At 41.6% G+C, this 25,024-nt stretch overlaps 1 protein-coding gene across 5 annotated transcripts in view; it reads left to right on the top strand.

Moving 5' to 3' along the window:
- OCA2 (OCA2 melanosomal transmembrane protein) overlaps nucleotides 1-25,024 on the top strand; it is a 467,353-nt gene that overhangs the window by 106,132 nt on the left and 336,197 nt on the right. For all 5 annotated transcript variants that reach the window (XM_087856735.1, XM_045795323.2, XM_045795325.2 and 2 more), the window contains exons 5-9: nucleotides 2,296-2,353; nucleotides 4,132-4,204; nucleotides 13,360-13,520; nucleotides 15,327-15,409; nucleotides 18,143-18,296. In XM_087856735.1, coding sequence (XP_087712861.1) covers nucleotides 2,296-2,353; nucleotides 4,132-4,204; nucleotides 13,360-13,520; nucleotides 15,327-15,409; nucleotides 18,143-18,296 — 529 coding nt within the window. The remainder of the gene's footprint in view (nucleotides 1-2,295; nucleotides 2,354-4,131; nucleotides 4,205-13,359; nucleotides 13,521-15,326; nucleotides 15,410-18,142; nucleotides 18,297-25,024) is intronic.

Raw genomic sequence — 25,024 nt, 5'->3', positions numbered from 1 at the left:
CCTTTTTTGTGGCTGAGTAATATTCCATTATATGTAAATATAAACACACACACACACACACACTGCATATTCTTCATCTATCCATCTGTTTTTTGTTTTTAAATATTTTATTTATTTATTTGACAGAGAGAACGACAGCCAGCGAGAGAGGGAACACAAGCAGGGGGAGTGGGAGAGGAAGAAGCAGGCTCCCAGTGGAGCAGGGAGCCCAATGTGGGGCTTGATCCTGACCTGAGCCAAAGGCAGACACTTAACGACTGAGCCACCCAGGCGCCCCTTATCCATTCATCTGTTGATGGGCACCTGGCCTGCTTCCATATCTTGGCTACTGTAAATAATGCTACAATAAACATAAGGGTGCATGTATCATTTTGAATTAATGCTTTTGTTTTCTTTTGGTAAATACCCAGTAGTGGAATTATTGAATTATATGGTATTTCTATTTTTAATTTTTTTGGGGCATCTGCATATTGTTTTCCACAATGGCTGCACCAATTTACATTTCTACCATTGGTGCACGAGGGTTCCCTTTTCTCCACATCCTTACCAACACTTCTTATTTCTTGTCTTTTTGATTTTAGCCACTCTGAGAGGTGATATCTCATTGTGGTTTTGATTTGTGTTTCCCTGATGATGAGTGATGTTGAGCATCTTTTCATGTGTCTGTTGGCCATCTGTATGTCCTCTGTCCATTTTTTAATTGGATTTGTGTGTGTGTCGAGTTATGTAAGTTCTTCCTATATTTTGGATATGAACTGTTTAACAGATGTATCATCTGCAAATGTCTTTTCCTTTTCAGTATGTTGCCTTTTGTTTTGTTGATTGTTTCCTTCACTGTGCAGAAGATTTTTAGTTTCATGCAGTCCCAGTAGTTTATTTTTGCTTCTGTTTCACTTGCCTTAAGGAAACATATCTAGAAAAATGTTACTATGGCCAATGCCAAAGAAATTACTGTCTACATTCTCTTCTAGGAGTTTCAAGGTTTCAGGTCTCACATTTAGTTCTTTAATCCATTTTGACCTTATTTTTATGTATTGTGCTAGAAAAGTAGTCCAGGTTCATTCTTCTGTATGTAGCTGTCCAGTTTTCCCAGCTCCGGTTATTGAAGAGATGGTTTATTCGTTATTGTGTATTCTTGCCTCCTTTGTTGTAGATTAATTGGCCATATAAGTATGGGTTTATTTCTGGAGTCTCTATTCTGTTCCATTAATCTATGTGTCTGTTTTTGTGCCAGTACCATACTTGTTTTGATTACTATAGTTTTGTAGTGTACCTAGAAATCTGGGATTCTGATACCTTCAGCTTTGATTCCCATTTAAATGGGGGCTGTTGAATCATAATTTGGAAGTGTGAAATGATTATTCATCAAATTCATTAAATCTAAGAGAATGCAAAGTGAAGACTTCACCATTTTGAAAAGATCAGAAACGTATTGAAAAAGATGTCCTGACATAGACCTTCTGCATTCTACAATATATCAAGCACAGGCTATGGACCAGCACCCTTCCACAGACAGGGACAGAGTACAGACACCAGAGAACCTGCTCTTCAGGGGCAGCCAGTGGGATAGCTCCCCAGGGCTGGGCAGTGATAATGTCATTAGAAGGTGGGATCCAGTGCACCTGGGGAAGCGATATGAGCAGAGATGGGACTGGAAAGACTGACACAGGTTAGCCAGACTCAGATTTACCTGGGCCCTGAGACCCACAGTTAAGAAAGGTATAATGGTGACTGGGTCGGGACACCATCAGAAGACCTCAGAGTAGGCCAAGAGCATGGCCCGATTGTTAAATTATTTCTGAAGTAATTCTTAAAAGACTCTGCTTGTACAACCAGTGACAACATTGCAATTTCTTTTTTGAATTGTTTGATTATATCTCAGTCAGTGTTTTTATATATCCATATTCCAACTTTCGAGAAAACTTAGGGGAATATAATGGATAAATATGAATCTGAGAGCCTAGTAAAGGCCTGTTTTCAGGAAATTCAGCCTTTAAAATGTGAGTGAAGAGCCTCCAAATTTGAATTTTAGCATCTCCAGTGAGAAACATGTGCAAACACTTGAGGTTAACTTTGTTCTCCTCTGTAACCTTCACCAAGCTACTTTTCATGAGGCCATACATTTATAGGTCAGCAGTGTCTTCCTTCTTACCATATTATGGAAAGAATTCCTAACATGTGCTTTGAGATTGATATTACCGAAAGCTTCAGAAAGGTGTCTGAGGTTTAGTAGTCTGGGCACATGCAAATAGGACCGCTTTGGTGTGACTTGCTGCCTACATTTTTCTCTTGCAGGCGCTGTATACGGTGGCTGAAAGTTGCAAGCCTGTTTGTCTTTGTGGTGGTATGCTCTGTGAGTACCACAGAGCTCTGCTGTTGGGTCAGCAGAGCCCCCGGGTGCCTTGGGCTGGGTGGCAAGGCACCTAAGGTATGAGGTTCACACCTTTCTTTGGAGGAGATGCTGAGGGCATGTGGGCTTGTGGGCTGAGGTTGGTGAGGGAGGCCTATCCTTAGCAATGCTCCTCTGATACTGCAGAAGCCCTGGAGACTTGGCTTTGCTCTGTAGAAGGCAGTTAGCTTCATCCTCAGGTCTAACTTTCCACCTGAAAGCTTACCAATTCTGTTTTCAACTACATGAAATAAAATTCTTTATTTGTCTTGGACATGTCCAGCATCATGGGTCGCCCCAAGAAAGTGTCTTGCTGCCAGCATTTGTGTAGTGTGTATCCTGATGTAGCCTAGCTGGAATCACGTTGCAGATGCTCAGTATTTTGCCAAATGAATGCGTGTGAGATTCTTTGTGCTCAGGTGTGCATATCTGTGTGTGTACAAATGTGTGTGTACATGCCTGGCTGTGTGTGTCTGTGTGTGCACATGTGGATGTGAGGTCCTCTGTGCCTGCTGTGTGTTTGTATGTCTGCATGCCTGCGTGGGACATGTGGGTCATTTGTGGTCTGTGATCATTTTGAGGTTGGGGTCTTATTTCTGGGTGTGTACCAATTTTCAGCATTGGCATAAGATAGTTTGCACCATTGTTGGGAGATTCCGTTGGGTGGCTGGTGCATGCTGCTGTGACGGCATGTGAGATTGTGAGCAAGGATGGGGTGTGTGAGTGGTGTTTTCATGCCTGTGCCACGTGGACTCCAGGACATGTGTGGTTGTGCCTCTTCTATGCAGGCAGCCTGTGGTTATGGCCATGATGAATCCTGCATGACTGGAAACTGCACATGACCACATGTGGCTGTGAATACTTGATTTCCATTATCTGCATATGTGGGCATGAGTATTGGGGCTCTGTGTGTGTGCGTGCAGGATTATGCATGAGAAGCGGCTCCTCTTCTCAGTGTGACATATAGAGAGCAGTATTGCATTTTGAGCAGCAAGGCTGGTTCATGAAGTCAGTACTGGCTGAGTTGGACTGAACACCCGCAACCCTTTAAAAGCCTGCAAGGGAGGGATGCAGTGGCCCAGAGAAAGGAAATTATGCATGAAACAAGAAACAAATACACTGAACTCTGAAAACTTCATGCTTTTACTTTTTTAGCTACCAGTTCACATAATTGTGTGGTTCTGAAACTCTGGCTGCTTAGCAGGGCCCGGTAGGTGGGTGCACTGGGATTTTCAAGGAGTAGGTCAGGGTGGGCCAGGTCTTTCCTGATCTCCTGAGGATTGACCTGAGCTCTGTATCTAGTCTTGAGCCTAGATTTGAAGTTTTGGTGATTTGAGACCTGTCATCTTATAACCACTTCAGTGTGCTTTCTGATGAGGAATAAGGTGCTCTGTGAATTCCACAAACACATACTTTAACCGTCACATGAGTTGTATCCCCTTTTCTCTAGTATGGGAAAACCATGTTTACCTTCCTCTGATGATGTAATTTTGTAGCTGGGTGGTTAGTACTTAAAATCAACAAATATCAAGGATCAAGACCCACTGTAGTGGAGAATAGTATAATGAATCAGAATTTTATCTCTTAATATCTAAGAAAAACTATTTAGAGTGAGCTGGTGGATGTTGGATGTATCAGTGAACACCATTATTATACCCATATTTTCAACTTTTGTCAAAATTATTTAAATCCTATTGTTCTCTTGCCACCAATCTATCATTAAATGTTTCTGATTGTTACAGATTTTATTCAGCCTGTATCCAGATGAAGGAAAGTTCTGGCAGTTGTTGGCTGTGTCACCCCTGCAAAGCTACTGTATCCAGTCTATACTGAGATTCACAAAGAGACACCAGAGAACTATTACCACTGCTGCTGAAGGTCGCCGTATAGGTGATCACTGCTCCTCCCATGCCTATTTTGTTCCTTCAGGACATCTGATGAAAGATGAGGCCAGAACAGAAGGGGAGGGGAGCACTAGTGAGACTATGACGGGTGGTTGGTGGTGAGGTTCCCCCTGGGTGATGACAGCCAAGCGGCACATTCCAGTCAGGCCCTGGCTACCCTAGGCTCTTGCATACTCTGTTTTGTACCCCATCCCCACTTCCTTTTGCATTTCAGCCTGGGTGGTTTCTACTGACCTATTTTTAAGTTCGTTGCTACTTTTCCTTGGCTGTGTCATCTGGGCACAGTGATTGCTTGGTTTCTTCATTTTGTGTTTTCTTTTGCCTTTTTGTAGGCCTCACAGTTTGCCACTAAAAGCCAGATGTTTTGTATAGGATAGTAGATATTGAGTGTGTTAGTCAGCTCGGACTGCCGTAATAAAATGCCACAGCCTGGGGGTTAACAGACATTTATTACTCACAGTGCCGGAGGCTGGACATCCGAAGTCAAGGTGCTGGCCAGTTTGATTGAAAGTTCTCTTTCTGACAACTATCATATGATTTCTCTCATCTATGGAACATAAGAACTAGGATGATCGGTAGGAGAAGAAAGGGATAAAGAAAGGGGGGTAATCAGAAGGGGGAATGAAGCATGAGAGACTATGGACTATGAGAAACAAACTGAGGGCTTCAGAGGGGAGGGGGGTGGGGAAATGGGATAGACCGGTGATGGGTAGTAAGGAGGGCACGTATTGCATGGTGCACTGGGTGTTATATGCAACTAATGAGTCATCGAGCCTTACATCGGAAACCGGGGATGTACTGTATGGTAACTAACATAATATAATAAAAAATCATTATAAAAAGAAAAAAAAAAAAAAGAAAGTTCTCTTTCTGGCTTACAGATGGCTGCCTTTCTTGCCATTCCTCACAGGGCCTTTCCTCAGTGTGCATGTGTGTATGTGCAGAGAGCATTCTCTGGTGGCTGTTCTTAAAAGGACACAATCCTCTCAGATCTGAGCCCCACACTACTCATTTACTTCCTTAGAGGCTCCATCTCCAGACACAACGACACTGGGGGGCTGGGCTTCAACATGTGAATTTTGTAGGGGACATAAGCATTCATTCCATAGCACTGTGGGTTTTAGTTGGGGGTCTGTGTAAATCTAATGAGAGGTCGGCTGTGTTGTAGTGTGTGGTTGCCATGGTAACCGCCAGCAACCCAGACACTTGGAATTGCTTGGCTTCTCTCCTGCTGCCTGCCAGGCTGTGCACTATTCCTACTCCTTCCACAGGGGGGAGTTACTCTCCCCTCTCACCCACCACTCTCAGCTGCCAGGGCTCCACTGTGCCCTTAGACTACCAGATTTGATACGTTTCCCTAGCAAACTGAGGTTTTTTTCATGAGTCTCCTCAATTTCTCCATCTTCTTTGTGAGTACCTGTTAGGGTTCCTGGAACAAAAGCCTATTAGAAGATAAGAACACCCCAGTTCTGAGGCTCCCAGCGTCTCCCTACTATCACGCTAGCCCACACTTGACCTTGAGCAGTTTAAAAATTTTCTGATTTAATCTTGCCTGCTTCTGTGTGTGGTGGTAGCACCTGTCTCAGGGAAGCAAACACTTGGCCCTATTCCTCCTCGCAGTCACCTGTCTCACTCTAGATTTCAAGTTAGATGTTTATGATGTAACCTCATTCTTTTTTTTTCTATAAAGGAAATAGAATTTTTTTATTATGATGTGTTAGTCACCAAACAGTACATCATTAGTTTTTGATGTAGTGTTCCATGATTCATTGTTTGCGTATAACACCCAGTGCTCCATGCAATACGTGCCCTCCTTAATACCCATCACTGGGCTAACTCATTCCCCCTCCCACCCCCTTCCCCTCTAAAACCCTTAGTTTGTTTCCTGGAATCCATGGTCTCTCGTGGTTCATTTCCCCCTCTGTCTACTCCTCCCCTCATTTTTCCCTTCCTTCTCCTAACAATCTCCCTGTTATTCCTTATGTTCCACAAATGAGTGAAACCATATGATAATTGTCTTTCTCTGCTTGACTTATTTCACTTAGCATAATCCCCTCCAGTCCCATCCATGTTGATGCAAATGTTGGGTAATCATTCTTTCTGCTAGCTGAGTAATATTGCACTGTATATGTGGACCACATCTTCTTTATCCATTCGTCTGTTGAAACTTCATTCTTGACAGAATAAGTCATTAACGTAACATCTGTCCAGCCTTTTCCGGTTGTGAGAGTAGGAGTGGTGTGTTTCTAGCTCTCTACGTATCCCAGCTGAAACTGAAAGTCCAGAGCCCAGAGCCTCTCTTGAATAGACATTTGGATGAGGATAGTCAAGCATGAAAGTCCCTAAAGCTCCCAGTCCTGGAAGAGGAAGCATCTTGGAAAGCAACCTGGGGAGGAAAGGAGGGCTAGGAGGAGAAAAGAGTGGGGAGGAAGAGGAAACAAATGGAGGAGAAGGGAGAAAAGGAGGCAGCTGTGTCCTGCTCAAGTATTTCTGATTATTACCTTTTTTTCTGATTATTGCCTTTTGAAAAGGAATTAAATCTTTCACAGATTTTTTTTTCTTTAATATCTTCAACTAATAAGCTTGGGTGAACTGAAATTTTAGAAAATTTTGTAGTTTTCCTTGCAGTCTTTGGCATATTCTTATTTCCTCTGGTTGTTTTGGGGAGACCCCTGTGTCTTCCCAGGACATCTTCTCACTCAGCTGAGCCACTGTCCACACACAGGGTACCAGCAACATGATTTTAATGAGCTTTGTTTCCCATTCTTATGCCTTACTTCTAGCTCATCTCCATGGGTTAAAAACACTAAAACATCCTCCTGCTTTCCTCAGCTTCCTCTGGGGCCTTCTCAAAGCAAGTGTCCGTGTGGAGGCCTGGCTTCATGATGACCCTAGGAGATGGATCCTGCCTTCCCTTCTTGTGACCTCACTGTAAATGATCATAACCTACTGTCCAGGCTGAGCCAAGAGCTTGGAGGGGTCCTATCCAGAAAGTCTTCAGTGAGAACCAGACAGGGAGGAGGAAATATTTGCAGGTTACTGGGTGATTACTGTATTGTGGCAACTCCTGTATGAACCTTATCAGTCAGCAGAAATCCTAAGTAAGCATAACAAGTAAGGATAATAACAGGATAAAAATCAGATAATGACAAATAAGTCTATTCATTCCACTGAGAACTGTACTGTGTCACTTTTATTCCACAGCATTGTGCAGTCTTCCTTCTAGAGCAGCCCAAGTCACAAGCCCTTTCCTGGGACTTGAAGGAACTCAGGCCCATCCTAGTGGCTGGTAGACAAATGTTTTTTCTCAGCAACAAGGATAACCAGGAGGTCTCTCTTCTATTCTCTGAGCCACATGTGCATTTGGATGAAGAGAGAAAGAGAAGTGGAAGAGATGGAGAGAGCTGTGTGAGAGGGTAGGATGCTGCAGAGTGGTTCTTATATGTCTGTGGATGTGTTAAAGAAAAAAAGTATTCAGTGACACTTGTTAAAGATGGCAAGTCACACCTTATTCAGGAACTTGGTGATAGTTGTGGAGACCACAGCAGTGAGGTCTTACAGTGGGGCAGAGAGATTGAGCTTCAAAAGTGGGACTTGAAAGCCAAGGAGCAGGGTGGGGGGCAGTGGATGAAAAACTACTAAGAGGAAACATCATGGATAAGAGAAGATTCTGGCCAAACTGACCTCACAGAATCCTTGTTGAAGGAGGCCAGAGTGACCAGACATCACCTGGGATTGGAGGGGGATGAGGAACCTGATCAGATATTGAGTGTGATTAGATTTGGAGAATGAAGATTCTGACTAAATTAACCTAGCAGGATTCTTGCTAAAACTGGACTATGCAGAGATGAACACAGAAGCCCTAAAGTCAGAGCTTAGTCTTAGAGAGCTCAAAGGAGCATAACTAAAGTTTGGCCAAAGAGAGACTCTCTGTCAACCATTAACCGTATTAAGGCTGATTTAAGCTTCCCATGGGCTCCTTAGAAAATGTACATTTTTCTCAGTAGATTTTTCTGCACTTTTCTGGAAGCTCACAGACCCTCTCCCAGGTCCCTAGTCTGAGAACTTGCTGTGGGGGTTTGTGAAAGGAGAGATCAGAGGTCAGAGGTACCCCTCAGATGCCCCCAGAGAGCCTCCTGCTGCTGGTGTCTACAAAAAGTGGGGACAGAGTCAGGGGAGGCTAGCCTCTGCACCAGCATTCGGACCTCTGAAGCTGATTCTCAGCAAAGGGGTGTTATGTACAGGTCTGGGGCAAGAAGTGATTCAGGCCTGGTTTTGAAAGGCCTGGTTTTGAAAGTGGTGTTCTCGTTGTTGTCCTCATGAGTGAAGAGCCCCACTGTTCTTCCTTCTTGACCTCTGGCCAGACCTTAGGGGTGTGTGTTTTGGTGGAAAGTGCTTTTGGAGAAAGCCTCACTATCCTTTAACTGGAGAGTAACAGAGCTACCTTTTCCCCTATGATGTTTTCTTTGTAATAGTCGGGCTTTGTCACCTCAGTAATTGCAGGGTTTATTTTAGAAGCTTTGTGAAACAGGAAGTGGCTGTGATTGCAAGCACCTGAGTTTCATTGTCCCTGAATTGTTCTCTGTGCTTATTATGGGAAAGACCTGTTCAAGGCTCCTAGGTCATTAGACAGGTGAATAATGGTCAGCAAGCCAGGTTATATATAAGCAGGGTAATTAGGCTTGCTCACTGACCTTCCTCCCTTCCCTCCCTCCCTTTTTCTCCCTCCCTTCCTTCCAATCTTTTTTCTTTGTTTCTTGACATACGGTCCATTTCCCATCACACCCTTCATACTGGCCCTGGGCTTTCAAAGTACATAAAGAAAACACCATACATATTAAAGGATTTTGTCCCCTCCCGTTCTTCCTCTCTTACATCCTAAACTCCTTAGGTAGTAATCTCATAATTATGATGTCCACTATGATAGCCACTAGTCAGTCACCTGTGGCTCTTTAAATTAAATTTATATTGGTGAAGTAAATAACATTAAAGTTTCACTTCCTCATTCACACTCGCCACATTTCAAGTGCTTAATAACCACATGTGATTAGTGGCTACCATATCAGAAAGAACAGATAAAAACATTTCTGTCACTGCAGAGAATTCTATTAGCCAGCACCACTTTATAAATTAAGGGCAATCATTCATCCATTTGGTCCCGAGTGCTGGAGAAAATACATTGGCACTAGGTAGATTATTTTTATGAATTGATCAATTTTTAAAGTTTCACACTTTATCAAATGACATTGCTCCCATTTTTGTCAAGAAGTTGGGTCTAAAGGAACTCCACTTTCTTACCTCCATTCAACTAAGCAAAAGTTATGTCAAAGAAAAATTGTATCAGTTAAACAGATAAGGAAGACTTTATTCAAGACTATTGCAATAAGGGAGAGATTGAACTCAACTCCAAATACAACAGGGTAAACTGGGAATCTGCAGAAGAGTGAGGAAGAGGATGGAGAATTACCAAGGGGAACTTGGCTGGGCATCAAGGGTGAAGGAATTCTAAAAACAAAAACAGAAACAAACAAAAACAAACAAACAAAAATGAGTGAAGGGATTCTTCTTTATTTCTTTATATTTATTTTTTTATTGGAATTGTGTGAATTTTTTTATTATGATATGTTAGTCACCATACAGTGCATCCCTAGTTTTTGATGTAATGTTCCATGATTCATTACTTGCGTATAGCACCCTGTGCACCATGCAACACGTGCCCTCCTTAATACCCATTACCAGCCTATCCCAATCCCCCACCCCCACCCCTCTGAAGCCCTCAGTTTGTTTCCCAGAGTCCATAGTCTCTCATGGTTCATTCCCCTTTCTGTTTACCCCCCTTTCTTTTTCCCTTTCTTCCCCTACCAATCTTCCAACTTCTTATGTTCCATAAATGAGTGAAACCATATGATAATTGTCTTTTTCTGCTCGACTTATTTTGCTTAGCATTATCTCCTTCAGTCCCGTCCATGTTGCAGCAAATGTTGAGAAATCGTTCTTTTTGATGGCTGAGTAATATTCCGTTGTATATATGGACCACATCTTTTTTTAAAATTTATTTATTTATTTATTTTTGATGTAAAGTTTGATGATTCATTAGTTGCGTATAACACCCAGTGCACCATGCAATACGTTTGATGTAGTGTTCCATGATTCATTGTTTGCATGAAACAGCCAGTGTTCTATGCAATACATGCCCTCCTTAATACCCATCACTGGCCTATGCCAATCCCCCACTCCTATCCCCTTTGAAACCCTCAGCTTGTTTCCCAGAGTCCATAGTCTCTTGTGGCTCATTTCCCCCTCTCTTTAACCCCCCTTCCCCTCCCCCGCCATTTACCTGCTCTTCATTTGAGTGAAGAGATTCTTGATAAACTGGGCTCACCAGGCCAAGGTTGAAGCGTAATCAAGAAGAGGGCTCAGAGGACTTAAGTTTGATTAAGGAGGGAGTCCTGGCCAGTGTTAACTGAACCTGGCATTTGATAGGTTCTGTAGCATACTGAAAGGTAAGCCCAAGAGGACTCTACAGTTTAGGTGGAGACGAAGGCCCCTTTTCAGGCTCTCATGGATTTGTTCCATGCCCTGTAGCAGCACACTGCCTGCTGTTCAGAAGTGCTTTGTTCATGTGTCTTTCTCCCCACTGCACATAGGCCGCTCACACTGGGACAGCCACAGCAGAGTCAATGGTCACACTCGTTAGAGGTACAACAGGAAGATGATTAACCAGGAACTCAGAGGAGGGACGTCTAGGGGGCTCACAGGGTGGGAAGAAGGTTCATGGAAGGCAAGTCAAATTAGCTCTTGAAAGATGGCTCTGATTGGGGTAGTGGTAAAGGCAGGAGACTACTTTGATGCAGCTAGAAGAAGGAGGCGATTTCTCTCTGACTTCATGCCCCCATCTGGCGGGGACTTTGGTCTAGGTTTGGAGGACTTCAAGGATGATGCTATAAACAAATATTATTGGTAAAACAAGTATTTGTTGGGGCATCTAATGTGGTGAGAACTACATTAGTTTCTAGAGAAGTAGCAAAATGAATAAAATGCAGTTATTCCTCTTGAGGAGTGAGACCAGTTGGGGAGAAAAATCTAAACCAAACTGCTGTGCGGCGTGAACTCAATCTGCAGAGGAAAACTGGAGGAAGCCAGAGGATCCTCTGGAGTCATGGATGACAAGGAAAGATTTAAGGAGAGGAGAGCTTGAGTGAGAATTCAAAAGCTGGTAGAAGTTCTTCAGATTTGGGGAAGGCATTTGAGGCAAACGCAGGGGACTATGTGTTAGGAGCATGGCAGACAGTTCAACATGGCTGGAAGGCAAGGATTGAAGCTGCCTGCAAGGGTGAGGCTCAGTTAGAGCCTCCTGTTTGCTGGGATCTGGAAGTCACAGCTGACACCACAACACCCCAGTGGGCTTTGAATCCTAAGTGCATCGTGGGCATCTAGAAAGACAGAGAAAAGGAAGGGTGGGAGTACATGTAGTCTTGTGTCCATGTGATTTTGTATGCACGCCATTTAGTTGCTTAATCATAGGGTGCTTTGTTACATGGTTGTCTCCCCAACAGGGCATGAGATGCTCCCTAGCCCCCAGGACAAAGGTCTTGTTTTATTCATTTATTTCTTGGAACGCAATAAATGCTCCACAAACATTCATTAAATCTGAGGGTGAAGCCTCTGCTTTTCCAGTGTTAGCCTCTAGGTGGTGGTGTTCCATCTCCTGGGTTTCTGCAAGGTCTCTAGAATCCTTTTGAACTGAAATATTTCTGCCCACCCTGTATCTTGTGTTTGCCCTGGGGAAAGACCAGGACACGAGTAATTTTGGCAGAAGTAGCAGTGTCTCTTCGGGCCTTTTCTTGGTACATCTTGCCTCATGCGTGACTTCCGTTTTCCATTTGTTCTTGATGGAACCCAAGTAGCAGCATAAGTGTGTGGAGAGGCTTTCCAACCAAGTGCTGCCGACTGCTGTTCGTTCTGGGCTATCATATGTACAACAGTGCTGGTAAAATGCTTTCTTTACCAGGATGTTTTTTTTTTTTGTACCATTGGGTTTTTAAACCAGTACATTTTGCTGGAGGAAATAGGTAATGAAAAAAGATTAACCATTCACTGGCCCTTGATACTCAAAGTAAATCTTGTGTGCGCTCTGGAAACAGTGAAGTTCTGCCTTTTCCTTAAGTCTGTTCCCTAAACCTGTTTCTTTTAGGGTTTTAAGGAACAGTAAAGGAACTGGCTCCTGAATTCTCTTACAACCAGTGAGCTGCTGCTAAGACTATTGAGACGTCATACAAAGCACAGACTCTTCTGAGGTTCATTTTTCCACCTACAGCAGTTTTCTCTTCTGGATCAAAATGAGTGGGCTAGCCACTGTGTAAAATCCATGTCATGACCCCCAGAACCTTGCAGCAGAGGCAAGAGTTGGCCCAGAGCAGAGAGAAGGGCTGAATAGCACAGGTTCCTATGCTTGTGCAACACCCAAATGCAGGATGTAGATGGTAAGGGGAAGCCTACAATGGGGCTTAAGTGCCATGGGGGGGGAAGCCTCTTTACCTGATAATTTTTCCCTGATCAAGAGCCCTTCATACACTTTGAAGAAATTTCTCTCCTTTCAACTGCCTGTCACTTATTTAGCTGACTTCAGAATTCTTATTTTCAACTCTCTTTGTGATTTCTCATTCTAAAAATAGAGACCTGGCACCTAAGGATTTGGACATGCATGTGGATCAGTGTATCTGTTCATTCATGCAGCCATCCTGTCTACTAGCTCACCATGGGTCCAGGAACTTGGGCAGGAGTTTTACGCTGCTGCAAAAAGTGCAAGCAGAGATCATGGTAGGATGGGGAGATTAAAACAGAGGATTTGAAACACACACGATCAGACATTGCAAAACTAACTGTGTATCAGGAGTGAGGTGCTAAGGAGATAAGAAGTGGTCAAGGGCTGCAGTACAGTTGGAGGAAATGGCCTGGATAGATATTTCTTTGTGCACCTTCTAAGGAGGATGTTCACTGGGTGAGTGGTGAGGGGACTTCAGGCTTCTTTTCCTTGCTTTGTGGTTCACCTTGACTTTACCTCAGCTTCAAACCTCACCAGCCACGTGGACTCCACACTGCTCCAGGTGGATCTGGCAGGGGCCCTGGTGGCCGGTGGCCCAAGTCATACCGGGAGAGAAGAACATGTCGTGGTGGAGGTGACCCAGGCTGATGTTCCAGGCTCCAGGCGACGGCGGCCACAGCAGGTTACTTATAAGTTATTTGAAAGGAATTGTAAAAACTCATTTCATCTCTTTATAAATTGAGTTTCCTTTTGAATGGGTTTGATGGGAAGCCATAAAGCAACAGCACCAATATTGGACAAGCCCTAGCATTTGCTTTGTCTTTGACTCCTTTCTCCTTTTGTCTAAGACAATTATAAAACTCTTGCATTTTAGTAAAATCAAGCTTGCAAGTTTTTTTATTCAGATGATTTCACTGGGCAATTCAGGGAAACATTATATATTTGAAAGTAGTTTTCTGTTGTTAAAGCATAACTAAATCTGGGCTTTACCTCATAGTATAGAAGGTACTTCAACACCATAGTTCCCTTGGGCTTGGGGACACCTGGCTAGACTTTCATAGTTTCCCAAAGCTTCTGCTTCTAAAGTTTTAGGCTCTTGTGCTTAGTGTCTCCTAGACAAAACCTATAGCTCCTGTCCTTTGAAGGCAAGGAGAGCCAACAGTGGTGTTGCAACCATGGCCCAGAGCCCAGACAAGCCTGGCCTGTCTCTTTGCATCCTGACCTGTACCCCAAGTTCTGGCCTTGAGTCCCCAGGATTATCATGGTGACTTGTGTATGAAGTTTGTGGGTTTTCCCTATTATAATCAATAGAAGGAAACAGTGCTGGTGCACAATGTTGTCATCCAAAAAGGGGCATATGATGGGTTACTGCACCCCTCGCATTTTCCTGCCATGCAAAGCAGAGTCCACAGAGCAAAGGCCTCATTCTGAATGAGGTTGCAGTTTCATGGGTGATGGTCTGTGTACCAGTGTTCTAAACCGGTTGCCTTGGCCGTGGTCTTAGGCTGTAAACTTCGCTTCCTCATGTACAATGTACAGCTGACTGGCAAGGCCTTCTCAGTAAAGGCGAGGTGGGCACATATCTGCCTGCTCTGTGTGGGGGCCTTGTGTGGAGGAAGATGTGACCTTTTGCAGCCGCTGACATAGCTGCCTGCCCGTGGGGCTCTACTCTGCTCTAGTGCTCACACACAAATCCAGCTCAGAAACATGAAGAACACAAGAGATCTTTCTTAATGGATTTTTTTTCTGATGTACTCTTTACAAATACTGAAGTGTTTTAAGAGAACTTATGAACTCTCATTTATGCTTTGACCAATTCCAGAGTTCCTATTTTCATTTACTTTATGGTTTGTGGACAGCAAAGCTCCTGTCCTCCCGTTGAAGTTTCCCGGGCCCTTTGGCTACCCCAGCTAGCCTCTCCCTCTCTGCTTACATCTGGCTCCCCTCAGCTGGTTTCTTCACTGCCCTGTTTAGGACAGGAACATGTAGGGTGGATTTGCCTGCAGCAAAGGAAGCTTCATCCTTTGGTCCTACCTCCCATGGGCTCCTATGACGTGGGTGTGGAGAGTTTTCTGCCTCCAGTTTGCAAGCAGGAAGCAGGTCCGAGAAGGCATTTCTTGTGAATTGCCTCAGAGGGCTCAGAAGATCCCAAGTCTCGTATAAAGTGCAGTGATTTATTTTTCTCATAATAAATCATACTTCTATACCTTTGTACCTTTTATACTAATTCTGTATTTATACTTCTGTATTTTTATTTATTTATTTATTTATTTTTGGTTAAAGCCCTCTATGTTGTGGAAATTTCCAGTTCTGCACAGCTTGGATATGCTCTAGTGTCAGGGATGTGGGAGCTGTGTACAAAGTCCTTGCTGTTCCTCTTTTTCTTCTTTTCTTATTCTAAACTAACACTTACACTGAATAGTGCTGAATCCCAGGTGACAGTTCAGGTTCAAAGCCTTACTCAGATATTACATTTCAATTTTTACAGGTCACTCAGAATTGGACAGTATTTTTAAATCCGAGAAGAAGTGAGCGCTTGGTGGTGAGCAGGACCTTTGAGATACTGAGCAGGTGGGTCTCAGGTGATCAAGGATCTTGGGGGAAGATCTCCTGGAACATTTTCACTTAATAAGTTTGACCTGTGGGACTCCAATTTTTGGCACAAATAGCCAGATCAGTTATGTGGTTTGGATGGGATGATCTGACTGTATAGACTATGAACATGAAGGATGTAGGAGGGTGTCATAACCACGAGTATCAGGAAATGAGGATTGTTTGCAGGGTCCATTTTTAAAAATTATTTTTTATAATAATTTTTTATTATATTATGTTAGTCACCATATAGTACATCCCTAGTTTTTGATGTAAAGTTCCATGATTGATTACTTACGTATAACACCCAGTGCACCATGCAATACGTGCCCTCCTTAATACCCATCACCGGCCTATCCCATTACCCCACCCCCCTCCCCTCTGAAGCCCTCAGTTTGTTTCCCAGAGTCCATAGTCTCTCATGGTTAATTCCCCCTTCTGTTTACTACCCTTTTCTTCTTCCCTTTTTTCTCCTACCGATCCTCCTACTTCTTATGTTCTGTAAATGAGTGAAACCATATGATAATTGTCTTTCTCTGCTTGACGTATTTCGCTTAGCATATCTCCTCCAGTCCCGTCCATGTTACTGCAAATGTGAAATCGTTCTTTTTAATGGCTGAGTAATATTCCATTGTATATATGGACCACATCTTCTTAATCCAATCATCTGTTGAAGGGCATCTTGGTTCCTTCCACAATTTAGCTATTGTGGACAATGCTGCTACGCACATTGGGGTGCATATGGCCCTTCTCTTCACTACGTCTGTATATTTGGGGTAAATACCCGGTAGTGCAATTGCTGGGTCATAGGGTAGCTCTATTTTTGACTTTTTGAGGGACCTCCACACTGTTTTCCAAAGTGGCTGTACCAACTTGCATTCCCACCAACAGTGTAAGAGGGATCCCCTTTCTCCACATCCTCTCCAACATTTGTTGTTTCCTGCCTTGTCCATTTTTGCCATTCTAACTGGCTTAAGGTGATATCTCAATGTGGTTTTGATTTGAATTTCCCTGATGGCTAATGATTTTGAACATTTTTTCATGTGTCTGTTAGCCATTTGTATGTCTTCACTGGAAAAGTGTCTGTTCATATCTTATGCCCAGTTTTTGATTTGATTATTTGTTTCCCGTGTATTGAGTTTGAGAAGTTCTTTGTAGATCTTAGATACTAATCTTTTATCTGTAGTGTCATTTGCAAATATCTTCTCCCATTCTGTGGGCTGCCTCTTAGTTTTTTTGACTGTTTCCTTGGCTGTGCAGAAGCTTTTTATCTTGATGAAGTCCCACAAGTTCATTTTACTGGCACAAAAACAGACACGTAGACCAATGGAACAGAATAGAGAACCCAGAAATGGACCCTCAGCTCTTTGGGCAACTAATCTTTGACAAAGCAGGAAAAAACATCCAGTGGAAAAAAGACAGTCTCTTCAATAAATGGTGCTAAAAATTGGTCAGCTACATGGAAAAGAATGAAACTTGACCAATCTCTCACACCATACACAAAGATAAACTCCAAATGGATGAAAGACCTCGATGTGAGACAGGAATCCATCAAAATCCTAGAGGAGAACATAGGCTGCAACCTCTTTGACATTGGCCACAGCAACTTATTTTATGACACATCTCCAAAGGTAGGGTCTGTTTTGAAGCAAATGGTATTTTATAGTTGATGCTTTAATTTCATTAATATTATGAAGCTCCACAATGGGGAATTCCACGAAATTTTAGGATTCTTTCTCTTTTTCTTTAATGCTACTCCATATTATGTCTGTATGAGTTCGCTAGGCCTGCCATAACGAGTATCACAGAGTGTATTACTTAAACAGTCGAAATTGATTTCCTCAAGGGTTCAGCAGGATTTTTCTCTTCAGAGTACTCTCTCCTTGGCTTCTTCTCCCTGTATTTTTCTGTGGGCTTTTCTCTGTGTGTGTGTGTGTGTGTGTGTGTGTGCGCGCGCGCGTGCGCGCGTGTGTCTCAATCCCTTCTTGAAAGGACACTAGTCATACTGGATTAGGGACCACACTAGTGACCTCATTTTAACTTAATCACCTGTATAAAGACTCTATCTCCAAATATAGTCACATTCTGTAGTTTTGAGGGTTAGGGTGTCAACATCTATATTTTGGGGACACAGTTCATCTCAGAATAGTTACTGACTAAACTTTTAGAAAAGTGCTTTAGTTTCCCCATGCCACATACTATTTATTACTTGGATGCTTCTTATTCCAGGTACTTTCCCCCACCATCTGTGACAACCTGTCTACGTGTTTTCAGATTGCATATGGCCCTTTTTTGAATCTCCCACATGTGAGAATGGTTGGCTTTGCTATTTGTTAGCAGGTAAAGCAGTCAATGTGTAATGAGGAGAGAGAAAATTAAATGGCTAGAACCAATATGAAAGTCCTTGCTCCCTGTTAATTGTTGGAGTGGCACCTGCCACAAGGTAGACACAGCCAGATGAAGCTGAGGGGCCTACATCAGATGGACCTGGCCATAGAGAGGCTGTGTCTGCATCTTACATGGCTCATATGCACTCAGAGATCCTCATCTGCCAGGTCAGACACTGGGCTAAATCACCCTGAGGTCATTTTGGGCTCTGGTAGTGGCCAAGGATGACTTGTGTTAGAAGGGACACCCAGGAAGCAAGCACTAATTGTTGTCATAGAGTGTGGTTTTCCTTACTAGTGGTAATATCTTTGCATCATTCTGCAGGGATACTGTTTCTGTGAGCATTCGAGCCTCCTTCCAGCAGACACAGGCAGTTCCTCTTTTGATGGCTCATCAGTACCTCCGTGCAAGCATAGAAGCACAAGTGACCATTGCTGTGGTCATCCTTGCTGGGGTCTACATGCTGATTATATTTGAGGTAACTTTCATGCCAGTTCTCTAAGATTTATCTGTGCTCACAAGTAAGTGTCTTTCAACATGCAGGTGCTCTGGATGGACTCAGTTCTGCTTCTTAATCAAATTGCAATGGTATATTTCCTAAAAAAGAAGATTTCCATCATTCTAGGTAGAAATTGACCTATACCGGACTATTTGCTGAATCTTGGCAACTGACACATGCAAGATGAGTTTTAGCAGACTCCAGCAAAAGTTTACCTGAGAAAACTGAATATGTACATGATTTTCTCACCCTTACTCTGCTGTTCACTTGAAGTGTGACACTGAAGGTATAAGCATTGAATATCTCTGAGATGCATATTAAAATGCCCCCTATTTGTTTCATAGGATTGTGTATATTATAGGGACTTGAGAGACCTTGGGCTACATGAGGGGAGGGATTATTATCTGTTATGTTTATCAACTCAGCTAATGAGCCTTTTCACAACTGATCTTATGTCGTATAAATTCCATGTTTCTGGGAAACTAAGTGTGGCTCTATCTTTAATAGCACCGAGAAAAGTGTAGACATTGCCTGGGTGGGTTGGTCCATTATTAATTTAATCATGAAACCAAGTTTACAGCAACACATTGATGGGAATCTTGGCTCCATAGGTTGAGCCTGGAAGGTCAGTAGAGGATATGATTCTGGAGAGGCATTTGTTCTTGAGTGTAGGGTAGGTATGAGAAATGCCTTGGAGTTGTCAAGGAAATGGCCTGCAGCAGAAGTGGCCAGGAAAGTTCCAGAAGTTTGCCTGTGGTTGTCTAGTCTACCTGGTGAGGAATGTTTGCTCCAGTAAGTTGAGCCCCAAATTCCAGCAAGATCCAATCATTGGTTTAGTTGTTACATCTCTTATGTATTCTTTATTCCAGAATAGTTTTTTCTCTCCATTCTTTTTCTGTTTTCCTCTCAATATTATCATATTTCAGGGTTCCCTTGATCACCTACACACTGTGATTTTCTAGAAGAACTCACAGACTCACTGGGCTGTGGTTTATTACCATGACCTGCAGTGGGGAAAGCTTTATCAGGCAGTCTGGAGGAGGCCAGGAGCAGAGTTCTGAAAGGTCTCCTTTCCCAGAAGGGGCCATATAGAACATTCTTCTTCCTCCAGCAGTAGTGTTTCTGCCGATGACAGCCTGTTTGTGACTCAGCCAAGGTTTTTGACCAACCCACCAAAGTCCCAGCCTCCCAGAAAGAAAACAGGTGTTAACAGTAAATCACATTTTTATACAAATAGTTTAGGCATGTTAGTACAGCAGAATGCAATGCTCTAAGCCTACAGAACAAACTTATCACTCTGTAACATAAGGAACAAAAGCCAAGTATCTAGAAGCCAGCCAAGAGCCAGCCCCTGAGCAGGCTTTTCTAAAGGCCCTTCTAATGATGGCAATTTCAGGCCTGCTAGGTTAAGTCTTTACTGCCATCTAGATAAAAAATCCCATTCTGTGGGAGAAGATATTTGCAAATGTCTTATCAGATAAAGGGCTAGCATCCAAAAATCTATAAAGAACTTATCAAACTGAACACACCAAAAACAAAAAATCCAGTCAAGAAATGGACAGAAGACATGAACAGACATTTCTCCAAAGAAGACATGCAAATGGCCAACAGATCCATTAAAAATATGCTCCACATCACTTGGCATCAGGGAAATACAAATCAAAACTACAATGAGACACCACCTCATGCCAGTCAGAATGGATAAAATTAACAACTCAGGAAACAACAAATGTTGGTGAGGATGTGGAGAAAGGGGAATCCTCTTACCTTGTTGGTAGGAATGTAAACTGGTGCAGCAACTCTAGAAAACAGTATGGAGGTTCCTCAAAAAGTTAAAAATAGAGCTACCCTATGACCCAGCAACTGCACTACTAGGTATTTATCCAAAGGGTACAAACATAGTGATTCAGAGGGGCACATGCACCCTAATGTTTATAGCAGCAATGTCCACAATAGCCAAACTATGGAAAGAGCCCAGATGTTCATTGACAGATGAATAGAGAAGAAAGAAGTTGTATATATAGACAATGGAATATTATTCAGCTGTCAAAAAGAATGAAATCTTGCCATTTACAATGATGTGGTTGGAACTAGAGGGAATTATGCTAAGCAAAATAAGTCAGAGAAAGATAAGTATCAGATGATTTCACTCATATGTGGAATTTAAGAAACAAAACAGGTGAACATATGGGATGGGAAGGAAAAGTAAAATAAGACAAAATCAGAGAGGGAGATAAAACATAAGAGACTTAACCATAGGGAAAAAACTGAGGGTTGCTGGAGGGGAGGTGGAAGGGGGGAAAGATAAAGTATTCTTGGCTGCATATTTTTCCCATTTAGCACATTTAATATAGCATAAGGTCTTTGTGGACAGGAGTACTGCCAGCCTTATGATTCTACCCTTGTAGGTTAAGGACCTCTTGTCCCAAGCTGCTTTCAGGATTTTCTCTTTATCTTTGAAATTTGCAGGCTTCGCTGTAATATGTTGAGGTGTTGACCTATTTTTATTGATTTTGAGGGGGATTCTCTGTGCTTTCTAGACTTGAATCCCTGTTTCCCCTGATTAGGAAATTCTCAGCTATAATTCATTCAAATAAACCTCTGTCCCTCTCTCCCTCTCCTCATATTCTGGGATTCCCTATTATCTGGATATTATTTCACTTTGTAGAATCTCTGAGTTCTCTAAGGGTTCCTTTGTAATCCAATAGTTTTCTTTCTCTTTTCTTTTCAGCTTTCTTATTTTCCATCATTTTATCTTCTATACCACTGACTCTTCTGCCTCATTCATCCTCACTTTTTAGAGCCTTTATTTGGGACTGTGTCCTGATAATATCATTTTTAATTTCAGCCTGACTAGATTTTAGGTGTTTTATTTCTACAATAAGAGATTCTCTAGTCTCTCCTATGCTTTTTTCAAGTCCAGGTCTTTATGATCATTTTAAATTCTAGTTTAAACATCTTACTTATATCCATATTGATTGAATCCCTGGCAGTGAGTACTGCCTCCTGTTCTTTCTTTTGGGATGACTGTCTCTGTCTTGTTATTTTGTCCAGAAAAGAATATAAGAAAGAAAGAGAAAACCACCACCACCACCACCACCACCATCACTACCACCACCACAACAAAACAAACCCAAACCAGAAAAAAAATAAAACAAAACAAGAAACAAAACATTACAAAACAGAAAACTACATCCTGTTTGTATGTGTATATAGATATAGATATGTATATATAAAACATATATATACACAAAAATGAGATGAATTAAAATAAAATACAATGAAAGGAAACAAAAAATAAAAAATATGTAATATATATAGAAATAAAATTAAAAAGAATGAAAATGAGTAGAAAAATAAGAAAATAACTGAATATTTAATACTGAATGACTAAAGAATAAAAAAACAACATATGGGTTTCACAGTTTATGGCCAAGCAGAGCAGAAAGCCTGCACCTAGGCTCACTGTTTTCAGCAGGTTTCTCCCCTCTTGTGCCTGGGGACCCTGCTGCACTCAGGCACCCCTGTTCTTTTTGTGACCCCTGTGATCCTGAGACTATGCTGTCTCACCTGGGATTCCACCCTACTTTGCCACCTGAGCACCTTTAAGTCAGGGATGTCCCCCACTGTATCAGACTTCTAAAAGTTCTGATTTTGTGCTCTGCTGCTTATAAATACTTTATGATAGCCTCCTTAAGCAGGCTCCATCCCTTCCACTGTATCCTCAGATATATCACCCTGGATTCAAGTCTCTGCACCTCCTATCTTCCAAAAAGTGGTAGTTTTTTTACATGTAGAATTGCAGCATTTCTTTCTTTTCTCATATCTCTGATTGATTTTGCAGATGTTCAGAATGATTTGATAACTATCTAGCTATATTTGAGGGACCAAACTTAGGGTCCTCTACACCTACCATCTTAACTCCACCTTCCACCTTCAGACTCTGTATAAGTCAGTCAGGTGAACTGGTGTCCATCAGGATAAGGTATCACTCCTCTGCTACTCCATATTATAATGTACTGGCTACATTATCTGTTAAAAACCTTTTTTTAATTGTTTTGAAATAATTACAGATTCACAGAGGGTTGCAAAGAAATGTACATACTTCCTCAGCCTTCCTCAATATTAACATGTTATACAAGTATGATTTAATAATATTAAGACCAAGCAATTGGCATTGGTACAATCCATAGAGCTTCTTTAGATTTCAGGGGATATACATACACTCGCGTGCATGCGTGCGTGTGTATTTGCATGTGTGGCTGTATGCAATTTGATGGATATAGCCTTGTGTAACCACCACTCAATAAAGATACTCAAACTGTACCATCACCACAGAGTCCCTGTGATAGCCCTGTGTAGTCATCCCCTTCCCCATCATCCCTAAGTCCTGGCAACTATAATTTGTCCTCCCTCTCTATAATTAGGTTATTTCACCGGTGCTTTGTAACGGAATAATGTAGTATGTGTCCTTCTGAGATAGGCTTTTTTCACTCAGCATGATTTCCTTGAGGCTCATCCAAAGTGTTGCATACATCACTTGTTTGTTACTTTTTATTACTGAATAATATTCTGTGATATGAATGTAATAATGTGTTTAAGCATTCCTCCTTTGAAAGGCTAAAATAATTTTTTTTCAGTGTTGGGCTATCATAATAAAGCTGCTATCAACATTTAAAAATATTTTTTAGGGGCGCCTGGGTGGCGCAGTCGTTAAGCGCCTGCCTTCGGCTCAGGGCGTGATCCCAGTGTTCTGGGACCGAGCCCCACATCAGGCTCCTCCACTAGAAGCCTGCTTCTTCCTCTCCCACTCCCCCTGCTTGTGTTCCCTCTCTGCTGGCTGTCCCTGTCAAATAAATAAATAAAATCTTTACAAAAAAATATTTTTTAAAAACATTTTTAATGATGTTTTAATGTTGAGTTTTAAATGTTCTTTAAGTATTCTAGATATAAGGGTTTTGTTGGTTACGTAGTTTTCAAATACTTTCTCTTAGGTCAGTTTGTAAATGTTTTCTTTCATAGATTGTGCTTTTGGTGTCAAGTTTAAGAACTCTTTGCCGAGACCTAGATCCCAAAGATCTTTTCCTATGTTTTTTCCTAAAATTTATATTGTCTTACTTTTTACATTTGAGTCTATGATCCATTTTGAGTTAGCCATTGTTTAAGAAGAGAGGTTTAGGGGAGATTAATTTTTTAATCTGTGGACCATTTTTTAAATTTATGGACCTCCAGCACCGTTTTTTGAATTGCTTTTGCTCCTTTGTTAAAAATTAATTGGACATATTTGTGTGGATATATTTTTAAATTCTCTATTCTGTTTTGCTGATCTATGTGTGTATTCTTCCACCAGTACTATGGTATCTTGATTACTACAGATATATTGTCAGTCCTGACACTGAGATGAATGATTCCTCCCACTTTTATTTTTTGAAATTGTATTGATTATTCTATGGCCTTTGTCTTTCCATATATATTTTAGAAAGGCCTTCCAGTCCATGAGCATTCTATGTTTCTTCATTTATTTAGGTCTTTGATTTCTTTTATTATTTTTCATCATACAGATTGTATACATATTTTGTTAAATTTACACCCAAGTATTTCCTCTATTATGGGGGGCAATTGTAAATGGTATTGTGTTTTTATTTTATTTCCATTTTTTCACTGTTGTTACATATAAATGCAATTGATTTTTGTATGTTGATCTTGTATTCTGTTACTTTATTGTTAATAACAATACTAATATTTTTACTTAATAGTTCTTGGAGGTTTTTTGTAGATTCTGTGGGATTTTCTATGTATATAATCATGTCACTTGCAATAGGAACAGTTTTTTTTCTTTTCAAATCTATATGCTTTTAATTTTCATGCTTTATTGCTGGTGGAAACCGGAGTAGTGAGAGTGGATATCCTTTTTTTTTTTTTTTAATTTTTTATTATGTTATGTTAGTCACCATACAGTACATCCTTAGTTTTTGATGTAGTGTTCCATGATTCATTGTTTGCATATAACACCCAGTGCTCCATGTGATATGTGCCCTCCTTAATACCCATCACCAGCTTATCACAGTCCTCCACCCCCGGCCCCTCTGAAGCCCTCAGTTTGTTTCCCAGAGTCCATAGTCTTTCGTGGTTCATTCCCCCTTCTGTTTACCCCCCCTTCATTCTTCTCTTCCTTCTCCTACCAATCTTCCTGCTATTTCTTATTTTCCATAAATGAGTGAAACCATACAGTAATTGTCTTTCTCTGCTTGGCTTATTTTACTTAGCACAAACTCCTCCAGTCCCGTCCATGTTGCTGCAAATGTTGGGTAATCATTCTTTCTTTGTCTGTTTCTGATGTTCAAGGGAAAGCATTCAGTTTTTCACCATTAAGTATGATGTTAGCTCTAGGTTTCGTGGATGCTGTTTATGAGATTGAGTAAATTGCTTTCTTTTCCTGGTATGCTGAGAGTTTTTGCCATAATTGGGTATTGAATTTTTGCAGTGACTTTTTTGTGTTAGTTGATTTCCTTCCTTAGCTGTTTGATATGGTAGATTCTACTGACATATTTTAGAATTTTGGACCATCCTTGAATACCTGGAAAAAATCTTTCTTTTCTAATGTGAGTACTTATTGGTATAACCTTCCCTCTCAGCACTTCTTTGGCTGCATCCTACAAATTCTGATAGGTTGTATTTTCAATTTCATTTAGTTCTGTTTTTATTTT

The sequence above is a fragment of the Ursus americanus genome, chromosome 28 (assembly GCF_024610735.1).
Source record: "Ursus americanus isolate L20-20 chromosome 28, mUrsAme1.1.p, whole genome shotgun sequence".
Taxonomy (NCBI): Eukaryota; Metazoa; Chordata; class Mammalia; order Carnivora; family Ursidae; genus Ursus; species Ursus americanus.
Note: the sequence above shows the minus strand (reverse complement) of the source record. Positions and strands in the feature narration are given on the sequence as shown.